The sequence below is a fragment of the Curcuma longa genome, chromosome 19 (assembly GCF_044706935.1).
Source record: "Curcuma longa cultivar G26 ecotype Majalengka, Jawa Barat chromosome 19, ITB_CL_G26_1.1, whole genome shotgun sequence".
NCBI lineage: Eukaryota > Viridiplantae > Streptophyta > Magnoliopsida > Zingiberales > Zingiberaceae > Curcuma > Curcuma longa.
The window spans coordinates 1,008,983-1,024,097 of NC_133879.1; the positions used below are offsets into that span (position 1 = coordinate 1,008,983).

Consider the following 15,115-nt stretch of genomic DNA (forward strand, 5'->3'; position numbering starts at 1 on the left):
TCACCCTCTCTCATCTCCTCCTCGTTATCTCCCTCGGAATAGGAGGAAGCGATGGGGAAGTATATGAGGAAGGCCAAGGGCTCCCGCGAGATCACCTCCATGGATGTCACCCGCCAGTCCACCCTCGGCGTCCGCACCCGCGCAAGGGCCCTCGCCGCTGCGGCGGCTGAGGACTCCTGCGATTACCTCGAGCTTCGGAGCCGCCGCCTCGAGAAGCCCCTCCTGCCGCTCCCGGCCCGCAAGGGTCCTGCGAAGCCCAGCACTGGCCCCTGTATGAAAGCAAATTCGGGATCCGTGGGGACGAGGAGGTGCTCGGCCGCCGAGGCGTCCTTTGGGGAGAATATTCTTGTGGCGGAAGCGAGAGATAGGTGGGTTAACACGGTAAATTAGGGCTTCTTTTTTTTTACTTGGTTTTTCTCTGCTTTTTCTTCAAGCTCTGTGATCCTATTGTGCAGTTGTGCTTTAACATTGGCATTTCGCTTATCATGTTGCGTTAATACGATTCTATGTGCTGACCAGAAAGATTCAAGGAAAAGTAATATATTTCATGTAGAGAAGCTAACACCATTATCTAGAAGTTATATAAACTAACATTTCTTCTTATTCTGTTAATTTTCTAGTTTCTATAAAATTGGTGATTCTTCTATCGTGCTTTTCTCCAGAACTTTTTGTTTCCTTTAATTTCTTGTGTTCTTTTTGTGCAGATTGTGTTCTTACTGGTCTTTGAGGTTATTCCTTATTCTGCACTTATCACAAGAAAGTTATCTTCTGTGTCAAGTGGTCGTGCTTTGTTGGGAAAAAAAATATTATTCTTAGTTCTTACACGACACCTTTTCACTATTACTAAAATAAAATCGTCCTAGATGATCATGGGTTTCGTGTAGCTCCAAGATAACTTAGTTCTTACCTTTTTCCCTCCATTGATTTTTTACCTTTTTTTTACCGGGGTATTGATGCCCATGGCTGGTTTCCTATGGTACTGTATGAATCCCTAGGGTTGATTCACTTCTTCATTCCCATTTGCTGTTGAATGGGGAATAGTAATGTGTCGTACTGTTTGCAGACTGTAACCATTTTGACTCCTGCTCTGGTTTTATTATTGGGCCATGATGGTGAATGGGCTTTCTGCCTCGTTTGATTTTGGTCCTGGGTGCGCAAAACTTGCTTTTTTGGTCATTCATGCTTGTAAGCAGAGCTTCTGTTTTTTTACATGGCGTGTATTCAATGCACTTTGTCACGTGATGAAGTAAATGCTCTTATATATATTTGCTCAAGGATCACAGATTCTTTCCCTTCCTGCTCTCATCATTTCTTTCCCTAGTGATTAAGCTGTACACAGTTAATGATTATTATGGAAGCTGATTGTTGGGTTTTTCGTGCCGCAAAACCGCTTTTTGCGTGCGGAAACCACGAAACCCTCCGAACGGATCCGTGCGAAAATTACAAAATAACTCGTACATGTTCAAAATACCTAGATCTACACTAGATCTACGAGATAAGGACTTTACCCTCGATGCGTGCCCTTCGCGTATCCCGCTCGTCCGAAATGTTGCCGGATCTCGAGAGCTACACGCGTAGTCTCCTCTATGGTATCCACTCGGACAAATATGTGGAATAAAAAGCTTAGAGTGTGCTAGCACCCTTAGAGCTTTTGGCTAGCAAGAGGAGAGGGAGAGGGAGAAGAAAAACCAAGAAGGAGAGAAAAGAAAAAATGAAGTTCACGTTGAGAGAAAGAAAACCTCTTTTTCTTCCTCTTGTGGTGGGCCACCACACACCATATTAAAGCCAATTAATCCTATTTAAAAGCCTTAACACCCCATGAGTTACAAACCTCAACTTGTAACCTCCCATGAGGTGGCAACCAAGGTGATGTGGCACCATTCTATTGGCCATCACTTATGCCACCTCAACATAAAGTCAAGTGGTCAAGTCAAGACTTGACCATGAGGTGGCATGAGTCAAGTCAACATCTATGATGACATGGCATAAAGTCAAGTCAACATGGATGATGACATGGCACAAAGTCAAGTCAAACTTGACCCCCAAAATTTCTCCTTCTCAAGTCAAGTCAAACTTGACTTCTAATCTCCCAAAGTTGATCAAATCAACTCCACTAGTCTAGTTTGGATTACACCTAACCCAACTTGATTCATCACATGAATCTAATCCTCTTGGTTCATCACATGAACCTAATTTCCACCTAATTGCCCTTTGAGTGTGACCCTATAGGTTCTTGTAACGTTGGCAATGCCCTAAACTCATTTAGGTACATAAGTAGTGAGCGGTATCTAGCAACACATCACTACTACCCAAGTTACAAGAATGTTGAGATCCAACATCACCTTGTGACTACTAATTGTGACTCTCACAATATGTGACCATGTCCTTCTATCCTTGATATCAAGATTGATTAAACCGAGGCATAGACCGTGTCATCCTCTAATCAATCTATGTCTTGAACTCCAAGTAGACTCACTCAATCAAACGAGCTCAACATCTCATGTTGACTCATTTGGGCATGGCCATGCACTTTAGTGGTCTCACTCTATCAAGAACTAAGATATCACTCCCGTCATATAGGAGGGATAGATCCCATCTACATCACTCACATCCCACTACATAATTTGTTACACACCCAGTAATCGCCTTTATAGTCCACCCAGTTACGGGTGACGTTTGACGAAGCCAAAGTATGTAACTCCTTATGTTGGGAACCATGGTGACTTCAGGTCTAAGGACTAATAGTCATACTAATAGCCACATGAGAAAGTATATGACACTCATATAACGATCCATGATACTTTCTCATGGCGGGTCATTCAGTATACATTCTCCAATGCATACCCATGTGTCAACTTGATATCTCATATCCATGACTTGTGAGATCAAGTCATCATGTTGACCTACATGCTAGTCTCTATGCATTAACATTGTCCTTGAATGTCAATACTTGACTAGGAATAGTTTAGTGTAGTGTTCTCTATATCATCTCACTATCGATTCAACCAATCGATTGATATAGATACGAACCTACTACACAAGGACGCTATTATACTTAGTTTATTTGGCACTAATACAAGTAAGTATAATAACCACAAAAGTAATGCCTTTATAAAATATAGAAATATGATACATGGAGTCCATACATCAATCATCAAATGATTGGCTCTAGGGCTCACACTAACACTGCACAATTATTGGCTGTTTCATCATTGTCTCACTGGAGAAACACATTCGGTAGATCAATGTTTCTGATGTAGTAGTTGTTTTCAGGTGTGACAGGGAAACTACACCGTGCAGTCTGATTATGAATCCATAAACAATCCAGACTTCAGGTTCCACAAATAAACCAACCAATTCTAGAGCCACTAGCAGAAGAACTCAAACCTTTCATCAGAACATACCTACTGCCCATGAGATGGAAGAGTTCTTTTCCAGGGCAGAGCAACTCCAGCGCCAGATATTGATAGAAAGGTACATTTTTGAGTAGTATCAGTTCAATTCTGCTAAGTTCTTACTAAACTTGTTAAATTCCAAAAGCCTTGTTCCACCAAAACATATGTTTTCTCGTAATCCGTTTCTATATATTTGATATCTCTAGGTACAACTTCGATCCTATAGATGATCACCCACTTCCTGGGAGGTATGAATGGGTGAAAATTGACTTCTAGTTCTCTACCTGAAGTTTGGCTACCGTTTATCTACATATGTTTTTTCGTTCTGATGATTGCTGTCCATAGTTTTCACTGAGGGCAGCGATCCAGTTACCATCTGTTATGTCGTAGAAGGTCAAAGGTCCCAGAATTAGCTGTTAGTTTAATGTTTCATGTAACATATAGAGCTGATGAAACACTCCAGTGTAGTTGGCAAGTTTAAGCTCTTGGTAACTTGTTTAACAAAAGTTAAGGGATCATAGAGTTCAACTAAATGTGAGTCTCTCACCAATCATCACTCCGATCTCCATAAAATATTATAATTAAGAAACTGTAAAAATTATTCAAGTGTATTATGATTTGTCATTCTGTCTGCATCACTGGCCACTCCACGAGAGTCATACAGGAAGACTCAAATGACGACCATTAACTCGAACCACAGCCTTGGATGCAAAGCATGATTGAAAGAGAGTGGCCTGAAAGCTAAAGAAGGCCTTTCAGATTTAGTTTATTTTATTATATTTTTATCTTTAAATGTAGAGTGAGATAGCATTAGCATTTGACAAATATAAACAAAGAACACATTGTTACAATTGTTCTAGACGTAGTTTGTTTCCAAGTGATGTGATGATCTCTACTGGTCTGTCAAGGTTCTAATTGTGGAATTTAGAATTCGAAATCAGCATATTGGTGACATTTATTAGTATTCTTATTTACAACAACTTAGTAGTGACAACAATTCTTATTATTACAACAGTCTATATTCATTTTTTTTTGCATCATATTTAACACTAAGTCTCTATCCTCTTATTATGAAATTTTTGACGTCGAATTCATAAAGCATTGTGTCAAGTTATCGAGTTATTAATTTGGATGCTAACATGGATTAGTTAGACTTTTTATAGTATCTAATATGTTGTAATAGATTTGATGTCAAAATGAATATATTATAGTTATTTTTAAAAGATCTATAGTAGATTTTAAAAATATGTTAATTAATCAATAATTTAATAGCATAACCTTAAATCTGACAATAATGAACCAACAAAAGTATAGGAGCAACCTATGTCCATCTAGGAAAATAATAAATGGAAAGGTTTAATTATGCAGCACTAAAACCTTTTTGTGTCAAATGAATAGATCTCTTTCTAAGAATTAAGCATCTGAGGTCCTTTGTACACTAACACTTTCCTTCTTCTGAGCCTACCTATGGTTAACAGGACTAGATCAATTATAAAAATAGACATTAGTGACAATATGATGAAGTTCATGCTGACTAGTTGTTGGAATTTGGAAGTATGGTCAAGGTGAAGGAGGTGGGAAGGGGTACTTGAACTGGACGATATTAGCACATGGGTCTTTCACAATCTTTGACTTCCTACTAGTGGTGACTAGGTTGTCCTTGTCGTTGTTGAGAAATGAGTTCATCACTTGTGATTGAATTTTATCATGATATTTTCATCATTTAATACGAAGGGGAGTTTGATGGAATGATAAAATTATTGCAGTATAATTTTGTGGTCATAAGTTCGAATTACAAAAATATCCTCTTGCATACAATAGACTTAATGTGGTATGAGTCTTCTTTGGCACCTTGTATTGATGTGGAAGCTTTGATGGATTTTTTTTTTAATTTTCATCATTTAGTAATACAATTTAAGTTAAATGTATTTGATACTGATGCATCAAGTAACACTTTTTGTGTTGTGTTGGAAATTTGAATGGAAACAAGAAGGGGTGGATGAAGGAGACTCCATTGAGATTGTGAACATATGCATAGGGAGAAACTCTCTTTTATGCATGGGTGCGTAGGAGGGTGCAAATCCAGAGTCCAGATTACACTAATCTAAATTGACTCATGTGCGAGCACAACCTATGCTAGACCAATCGGGACGAAATTTATCTAAGTGAATGAACCCACGTTTTGTCACTCGCTTCAATTTTGCTACCTTCTCAATTGTATAATGAATGCATTAACTGATGCTCATGGCGTATCCATAACCTCCCGGGTGAAATAGTTGACATTTTGATTTGAGTGAATAAAGGAAGTAAATGGTCATTAAACGACCATTTAACGTTGCCTAAGGTCGGAGCTTTTATAAAAGAGGAGGTCATGATCTCGAGCAAGGAGTGTGTAAGCAAATAATCTCCATTCACTTCGTTCCCTTGTTGTCGTTATCTCTGTCGTGCATTCGCTCAACAAATTCATTTGTGATAACGTTCGAGTATAATCTCAGTTCATCATGATCAATCTGTGATTAGTGGTGATCGTGATCCGCTATTGAATCTTGAGAAATATATATCCGTCGTGACCTTTTGCATTGACGTACGAGACAGATTTATTTTAAGGCAACTGTGTTATTTAGGCTTCAACAACTCAACCTCGTCACTCGCCTTCAGCAACTCGGCTTTGTGACTTGGCATCTCGACTAAGTCAACTCGACCATACGAGGCAGCCATCTCAAGCAGCTCATCTTTCTCTACTTGGCAACTTGAGGCTATATGCTCAAACCATCTCATCAGATAAACCTGAATTTGATTTATTATAAATTTAGATATTTCTCTTCTATATCTCTAATAAAGATTGTCCAATAAATTATCCAAATAGTTTTAGTTAATTTGAATATGTATTTAGTTGACTAGCATAGGTAAATTTACATGAATTAATTGGATTATGATATTTAGTTGACTAAATGCATGATTTAGAAGATATAATATTTAGATTTGAGTTTATTTGACTATTGACCTTGATTTAGTAGCATCCAATCCACTAAACAACTCATGCTTTATCAACTAAGATAGTAAACAATCATGGTTAATCAACTAAATAATCTACTGTTGGAATTTAAACATTTAATTGTTTTAGTATTAGGAATGATGTTAAAATCAACTTTTCCAGGTAAATGTTAGATCTATGAGCCTAGGAAGTTCGAATTTCAATAAAACGAATATCTTCAAAGTTGATTTTTGAATGTGCACAACATATAAAATTTAAAGTTTAGGATTTATTTAAAATGTACTTGATAAGTTAATGAGCAAGGAAGACCATCTAGGATGAAACTTAAACATTTAGATTGTATAAAAAAAAGAAAAATTTACTCACTCAATCTAATAACTTTCTTCCAAATTTTGCCCCTCTTATAGTTTACTTATTTTTTATTTTAGTATTATAATGCAAGGTATTAAGAATTTATAAAATAAAAATACCATTAATTTAATATTAAGATAAAAAAAAGAAATATAAAGACAAATTAAAATGTTTTAACATAATTATAGATCCAGTAATGTGTGTATGATGCGGATCCCTCCAATCCTACCAACAAGGCTAGTCTCTTAAGTGGGCGGTTTATTTAGTATGGGCTAAAGCCCAAACCCACGAACCAAACCTGCATAAAACCTCTTTCTATAAATTTCATTCAGGTCAGTTACTTCCCTCTTCCCGTTATGTCCGTGGCCTACGCTCTCGGCGGTCGGCACCACTGCTTGTTGGCGTCCGCCAAAAATCTATCTCACCGTCTCCCTTTGGGAGTCATTCTTCGCCCTATGTCCTACCGTCCCAACCAAGCCTTATTCCACTAGGTGAGGTTGGCTATATGGATAGTTGAACTATTCATCTAACAACAACAACAACAACCAAGTTTTATCCCACTAGGTGGGGTCGGCTATATGAATAGTTGAAGTATTCATCTAAGAATGATAAAAATAAATTTTGTCGTGTTGATAAATAAAATGATAAATATGGCAAAATTTATAGTGACTTAGAAGAGATGTCATGTTTAAGCTATCTTTTAGTTGGTGGCAATGATTTTTTTAAATGTCAAGACAATGATTACTAATTTTCTGATTGATTGTTGTATCTCAATACTTCATGGAACACAAATAATTTGTAAATTGTCATCAATGAAATATGAATGTATACTTTTGTAATGAATAAACAACTTTATCTATTCTATCATGTTATTGAATAAAATATCATATTATTTTACCTACTTTTTGATATAACTTATTTTGAATAAAGGATGATTGGTTTTGTATAGTTTAATATTTTGATAATTCATCAAAACAATTCATGATATGAACCTTCGTTTGATAACCTTGAATATGCCAATATTCGAGGCACTCAAAGATCATAAAATTTCATGTGATTACAATTTTTACTGAAAAATATCTATGGATTCATGTGTTGGTCAATCAGTGTTCTGTTTTATTTTATTTATTCATTTGTTTGTTTTGGTGTTGTATAGGTTGAAAAGCTGGATGAAAATGAATGGTCAACGAAGATACATCAATTTAAACAAGATTGCCAACAGGAGCTGATAGTCAAGCGCAATTTTGGTCGCGATGGTCAGAACACTCTGGCAAATATAGCTCAGATGCAGGGGCTATACTTGTAAGATTGTAGTTCCATATGGATGCTGGTGCTTCTATTTTTAATAAGCAAATAACTGAATTATTGTTGTTTTTGTTTTACCAAAATGTTATGCCTTTATGCCATTTAGGTATCTATGAAACCATGTATATGGCTATCATGAGGTGATTATGTGAAATTAGCCAGAATTAATTTGACACTAAACTGAAATATGCAGTATATTGTACATCCCTTTAGATAAGAAAGAGTCGTGGCCATTATTGTTACAAGTTAAAGCGGCTATCAAACTTTCTAAAATATATTGCTTAGTGACACACGATTGATCATGGTCTCAAGTGTCGATTGGTATCTGTTGGCACAGTGGAAATGCATTATTTGATCTAGGACTGATATTGATATTATGACATGGGTAAATGTCACTATACATGGCTTTTTGTTACCGATTGAGATAGATTATCTTGGTTTGGCATCAGATGGAGGAGATAAAGTACTAAAAAGATAGAATGAAGAGGGACAATATTTGGGTTGGAGAAACCGAGAAGTATCTATCTTTTGTACCTAGATTTGTTATAGTTCCAACTATGTGAATCCAAGTACAATTGGTTAGTTAAGCAAGATATATTTATTGTCGTGCAATAAAATCAATTATAATACCAAATATTCTAGGAGCATTCTGTAACAAGAGTCTGAAAATTATAAAGTTAATCTCGGTAGAATGTTGTAAGAAACAATGCTCCTATTGATACATGACACTCATTTATTCATTAGAAAGATAATTAGTGGACATGATGTTTGCTATGTTTTTGTAATTTTATAGCCATAAAATTTTAATTTAATCAATTGTCATTACTATATTCTTATATTTGAATATGAACAAGTTAAGCAGAAAAAAAAACTATCAGATCAAAATTTATTTCAGTTGATCTCCAAATGCTTTGAACTGTGCCGAAGCATGTATGTGTTTTAGCATAACCTTATACCAAAACTGTGCCATTGCAGTCGAGACAAACTCTGGCACCGAACAATATTTAGACCCTGCAAATAATAATCAATTATTTAAGGTGAAGACACAGAACATATCACCACATGGTCTTAATATTGGTATAAATTTAATGTAACTAGGCATGCTCTCTAATGATTGTGGTGATGAAGAAGTAGCAATGAATCCTTGGCATAATATTAGTGAATCATCTCAGATGCTACTGCTGTTTGGTGGTTAAGGAGGCATCAACCTGATTTCCTTTCATTCTATATCATCTTTGGGTTTATTGTTAATCTTCTATCGTAGATTTTATCTGAGTCGATCTATACATGTTTGGTTAATACTATTTCTGCACAATGACACAAAGGGTATGCAAATATTTTTCTGATGACTTCTTTCTTTTGTCTACTTGTTTTGGTAAGTAAGCTATGCATACAACAAAGGAAGACACTTGTCTTTAGCAAAGTTCCTTTGCCTGATTATCGTGCTGATCTTGATGAAAAGCATGGATCAACTCAAAAGGAGGTAGTTCAATACTTATATCTTGTGGCAGTCTAGCAGGTAAATCTTAGAGCATCAATAGCTGAGAATTTTCTATCATGCCAATGCAGATTAAAATGTCTACAGAAACTGAAAGAAGAGTAGAAAATCTTTTGGATAGATCAAAAGATGTAGGTGCCAAGAGTAGCTCCACCAGTACATTTGTTGAGGGAGACAAGAAAACATTGACAACCTTGCCCATCTCTATATCTGAATCAATTTCATCATTTAATACTTCAAAGGAAAAGTTTAGTGCTCAACTGAGGGACCTACAGGATTCCAAGAAGGTAGTTTTTTTACTGGTTTTTGAGACAACAATAAGTAAGATGGAACCATATAATTGTCTGTTTGTATTTGCTATTATGTTCATAATCATTTTCAGGGTTTGAAATTTCGAGCCGTTTCGCACGATACGGCCGAATTTTTCGTTCCGTTCCCAGACCGGCACCGGCACCGCCATTCCGGCCGGGAGACGCTGCCGGAAGCATCGCCCGTGCGCGGCAACGCCTCCGGAGGCGTCGCCTGAGCGCAGCTTCGCCTCCGGAGGCGGCGCCCGGGCCCGGCGACGCCTCCGTGCGCGGGCGCGCGCGACCGAGCTTCGCGACTCTGTTTTTTTTTTTTTTTAACTTTAGGATTAATGAGGATTTTAATAATTAACTCCTAGCTATAGTGTGGGATAATTTAAATAGACTTTAATAAAATCCATAAATTTAGTTTATTATTTTTAAAAAATATTTTATTTTTAATTTTTAATTATTTAGATTAATTTTTTTTATTTTAGTTAATATATTATATATTTTAAAAATACCGAAACTATACTGGCACGGTACGATACGGTACCAAAACTGTATCGTTCCGGTCCGGGACCAAAACTCCGGCACGGCTCGATATTTTAAACCTTGATCATTTTATCTCCTGCATGCATCCCAGAGTGCCAGAGCAATGTTGGCTTTCAGGGAAAGGTTACCAGCATACAAAATGAAGGATGAGTTTTTAACAACTGTGGCAGAAAATCAAGTAAAAGTTATCTTCTGACCACTTTCAGTAGAATATAAAATGTTGGATGTCTTGTTCTGTTATTGTGACACTAATCTACTAACTTGGTTTTCAGCCATCCTAGCTTATAATTCGTATATTATTTCCAAGGTTTGGGTTTTACTTGGAAGAGAGAGAGAGAGTGAACAAAATTAAGCAAATTGTCTTTTGACTAAGCAAACTAGTGGTTTGTTTACCAATGATTAATCAAACCCATTTATCTTGGTTTGCTGACCATGGTTAGTTACACAAAGTTGTGTTTTTTCCATCTATATGGGTGGGCTAAATGGATTTATTTCTTCATTCAGCTTTATGCGACACTATACCACTAATAATATTCAAATCGATTAAAGTATTTTTTATTACGTTTAACTTTTCATTGCCTTTGTTCTTTCTTCACCTCTTACACATCCTATTCTAGCTATAAAATCTACTGGTCGCCTTTGAACATATACATACCATTTCAAACTATTTTCCCTCATCATCCATAGAATCTAGGTTATTAAGAGTTTTTTGTTGTTTAGGTGTTATGTCTTATAGTTAGACATAACAAGGTTAGCTCTAAAACCGCCTATACCTTTCCTGGTCACTCTCACAAATAAAAAGGATACAAGAGGTCTTATGATCCAATGCCTTGTCATTCCTTGGGACCACAATATATTTCTTAGGCTCCATTTGTTTTGCAGAAAATATTATTCTAAAAACTTTTTTTTGGATTTTCCAATGTTTGATGCAATGGAAAATCATTGCTAATGAAAAATTATCTTTTGGCAATAAAAAATATAAGCATTTTTTTAAGACAATGACTTCCATTGAAAAAGAGCACAATTATTTTTCCCACCCATCTGCAAATCCTCCACTCTACAAACACACCCCTCTCCGTACTCAATCGAGCAAGCCAATCGACCCAAGTAGGCCATCAAATCGAATGATCCAGGTGAACTAGACACTTTGATCAAGTCCAATAAGTTTGGTCGGGTTGGATAGACTAATCAATTCAATTGAACAACATGAGCTGGATGGGCAGACATGTTAATCAAGTTGTGATCAATTCAACTGGGCCAATTTGATTGGTTAGGTTGATCAGTTCAGTTAGGTCAATGGGCTAGACGATTAGGTCAGGTCGAGTGATTCAGTCAATAGGATCATGCTGACTGTGCAACGCAGGTTGGTTAGGCTAAGCAGGTCGATCATGCTAGTTGGTCTAGCAAGGCCTATCAGTCTGATCGAGCTAGTCTGGTCAGTTGGGCCAATCAAAGCTAGGTGGGACAATCGGGTTAGTTGAAATAGGTGGGTTGGTTGATGATCAAGGTGATTTGCGTCAGATGAATCAAGTTGGCTAGTTGAGCTAGGATCACTAGCAGATCTAGGTTGGTTGATTAAGTCAAGCACTTTAATCGGGTTGAGCAAGTTGGTTGGTCAAGCAATCCCATCGGGTGAGGCAATTGAGCCGAGATAGCCGGGTGGGTTGGTTGATCTTGAGAGTTGATTGGCTTATGCAATCCAACCAAGTTGGGTGGGGCGAGCTAGGTGGCTAAGCTAGCTAGTCAAGTCAGTAGATCGAGCCGCTAACCAGGCAACTAGTTGCGCTAAGTAGACCAAGCAAGCTAATCAAGTCGGGCAGACTAGGCAAATCAATAGGACCAATTGGCTCAGCCCATTGTAGAGAAAAATATTTTCACCTTGATGCGCCAAATGCAAGAAAATATTTTTCAACATATCTTAGTAACATATTCAAACAAAAGAAAAAAGTTCTATGTTCCTTGAGAAAGTAATGGATGAAGTAAACTTAAGATAGTCTTGGTATAAAACAGATTGTCTTTTTGTAACAACAATAATATTCATCTCATTTTGGTCTTGCTCTCTATAGCATGTAATGTACAAAATCATGAATGAAATAAACCAAGAATGTGCAATGGAGATAAAGCTAACCTTTCCAGGCCCTGTTAACAGGACAGGTTTCTCAGTGTTCTGGCCTCGACGTTCTTGAATGGTCTCCAGACCTGTAGTTAATCATAAACTTATTAAAACAGCATTTCCCTCTCAAGGTGTGTATCTTCTTCGAATTTCTCATAATAAAGAACCAACTATAGTACTGAGGCAAACAGTGAAAAAACATTGATAATAACTTGATTCTTTCCAATTGGATGCTTAAGAAGCTCAGGAATTAAGATTTATATATTGCAGCAAAGAGCACACAAATTTATGAGTTCTACTATTTTACAAAAACACAATGGTAGTACAATCCACTATAATTCCTTAAGTTTCTAAAAAAAACAGATACTCCATATCCCACTGAAAAATGCACATGACATTGGAGAAGAATCAACCAACATTTAATAGAGCAAGAGAAAAACTATGGGAAATCCATAAACATTAATACATGAACAATCAAATAATATACAGTCAATTGTCAATATATATATAAGAAATATATTAACTTTAACAACTACCCATACTACACATGAATAAGAGAAGTAATAAAAGAAAAAGAGTAAAAACACAAGCAGTGAATGATAATAGTTAAAGAAAAAGTGAACATAAAATAGGAACATGGCATATTGTTTATTTAGTTGAATTTCTTGATGGGAAATTCTCAGTTTAACCATACCTTGATCAGGATCCAATTTCAAACTAATATCAAGATCTTAATAGACACTGCTGTGTTGTGTTGTGTTGTGTTGTGTTGTGCAAAGCAAGCAAAAGTTTCTCATAGCTAAGATGGACTGAGAATATAAGTAAATGATCTAAATGCTCGAGATTTTAAAAAAGTATACACACATAGGCTATGTATCACACATGCATGCAGGCGCATATATAGTTCATATTAAAAAATAAAAAATGCTTTGATTTAAAAATTACTATTTATATAAGAAAATTTAATAACTAAACAATCAAATAAATAAATTCACATAAAATATAAATGTAAGCAGACAATGTAAAACACATAATACATAACACTATATTGGTCGACAATGTAGCACATGTCAATAGCATATATGAACATGCATATAATTGAACACATGCACCCAAGAGTTGAAACGTTAAAGTAATAGCACAAGTTACCAACCAAAAAATTATCTTTTGTAAGTATTTCACAATCACCAGAAACTTATTCTCTGAGGATAAGGATATTGTAAAAACCTTATTATTTGAGAAGGACCTAGGACAACTATCATAGAACCAGTTATACCGTTAATAGTCATCCGACATCATTACCACTAGAAACAAAATTAAAGTATCCATTCATTTTACATGATTTATGCATGATTAAACAAATAGAACCAGTTATACCGTTAATAGGCGCACATGAGCGAATCAAAACTGCAGCACCAACTCCCTCCTTATCTGCAACAACATTGAGCATCATATGGAGTCCATAGCACAGATATACATATGCATGCCCTCCTGGTCCAAACTATCACAAAAATTGGAACAAGAACAAATCTTCAACAATAATTCTACATTAGTGAGAATGAAAAAAAAAACATAATTATAAAACAGATGCTTCACGTCAAGAATTCGCCTCCCAAACTGGCCCAAATTCATGAAGGTGCATCCTAGTTATGCAATCTATATCTACCCCCGAAGTAAAGACAGCACAGGGACCAACAAAGAGCTTACTACAGGAGCTGTTCTCGAAGTGATGCCAAAGCGACCGTGGCATGCTGAATCGTTGGGCCTATATGCTTCCACCTACAACAAGATGTCATTTAAAATTTAAACGACACCAAAAATAGCGGCAATACTCCAATCCTCTGCTACATCCCAAGTTAGGGCTTCAAATACGGGAAAAGCAAAGAACACAAGATGAGAGATAATTCGGGCTTTACCTCGGTGATCTGGAGAATGACATCGTCTCGGCGGAGGAACTTGCCGAGCAAGCGAGGCGCTAGCTCGAGCGAATCGACTAGGAAGAAATCCTTGTGCAAGATAGCGCCCGGCTCCGAAAGAGGCGAAATTCCACCCACCATGCGCACCACCTCCTGCTGCGCGGCGGATTTCGGTGGCCTGCCCTCTCCGACTCTAGCGGTTCTACGGTTCCTCCGCGCCGTTCTTTTGAAGCGGGCCGGCAGAGCATCGCCGATGATCGTCGCGGCAGCCGCAGCCTGCCTCGGCATTCCCGCGAGGAAACTTCTAGATACGTGCTGTCCAATCCAATCTTAAGAGATTGCAGATCAACGGGTCAATTTATTAAAAATTAAAAAAATAAAATAAAAATTTTAAAATTTTAAAAAAGTAATAATACGTCACATGAAAATATAACATGAAAATATAACATCATACATTTCATGTAGTGAATTCCACACTTATACAATGGATCTCACATCTATATATATATTAGTGTGTCAAGTTAAATTTTTATATTACATATTCATATAATATATCATTTTTAATCCAAGCTTTTAGATTGGTGACTCTCTAACTAATTCTAACAAAGAAAATGGTACAGTTGCATTAATGATCCCCCAGCTCCCATGCTTGCTCCTACTGGTGCTCCAAAACCTATAGATGAATGTTGTCGCCTTTTAGAAA

General features: G+C 36.7%; 1 protein-coding gene and 1 pseudogene across 1 annotated transcript; one reads left to right on the forward strand and one right to left on the reverse strand.

Annotated features, from left to right (window-relative positions):
• The first annotated feature begins 51 nt into the window (after positions 1-51).
• LOC141812619 (cyclin-dependent kinase inhibitor 4-like) lies at positions 52-3,671 on the forward strand (annotated as a pseudogene).
• An 8,754-nt stretch (positions 3,672-12,425) lies between these two features.
• Positions 12,426-14,725, reverse strand: LOC141812716 (DNA-3-methyladenine glycosylase-like). Its single transcript, XM_074700724.1, has 5 exons — positions 14,413-14,725; positions 14,204-14,275; positions 13,874-13,997; positions 12,512-12,582; positions 12,426-12,443 (listed from the first exon to the last, which is right to left on the reverse strand). The coding sequence occupies exons 1-5, from the start codon at positions 14,698-14,700 to the stop codon at positions 12,426-12,428; spliced, it is 573 nt and encodes a 190-aa protein (XP_074556825.1). The 5' UTR covers positions 14,701-14,725.
• Positions 14,726-15,115: the final 390 nt, after the last annotated feature.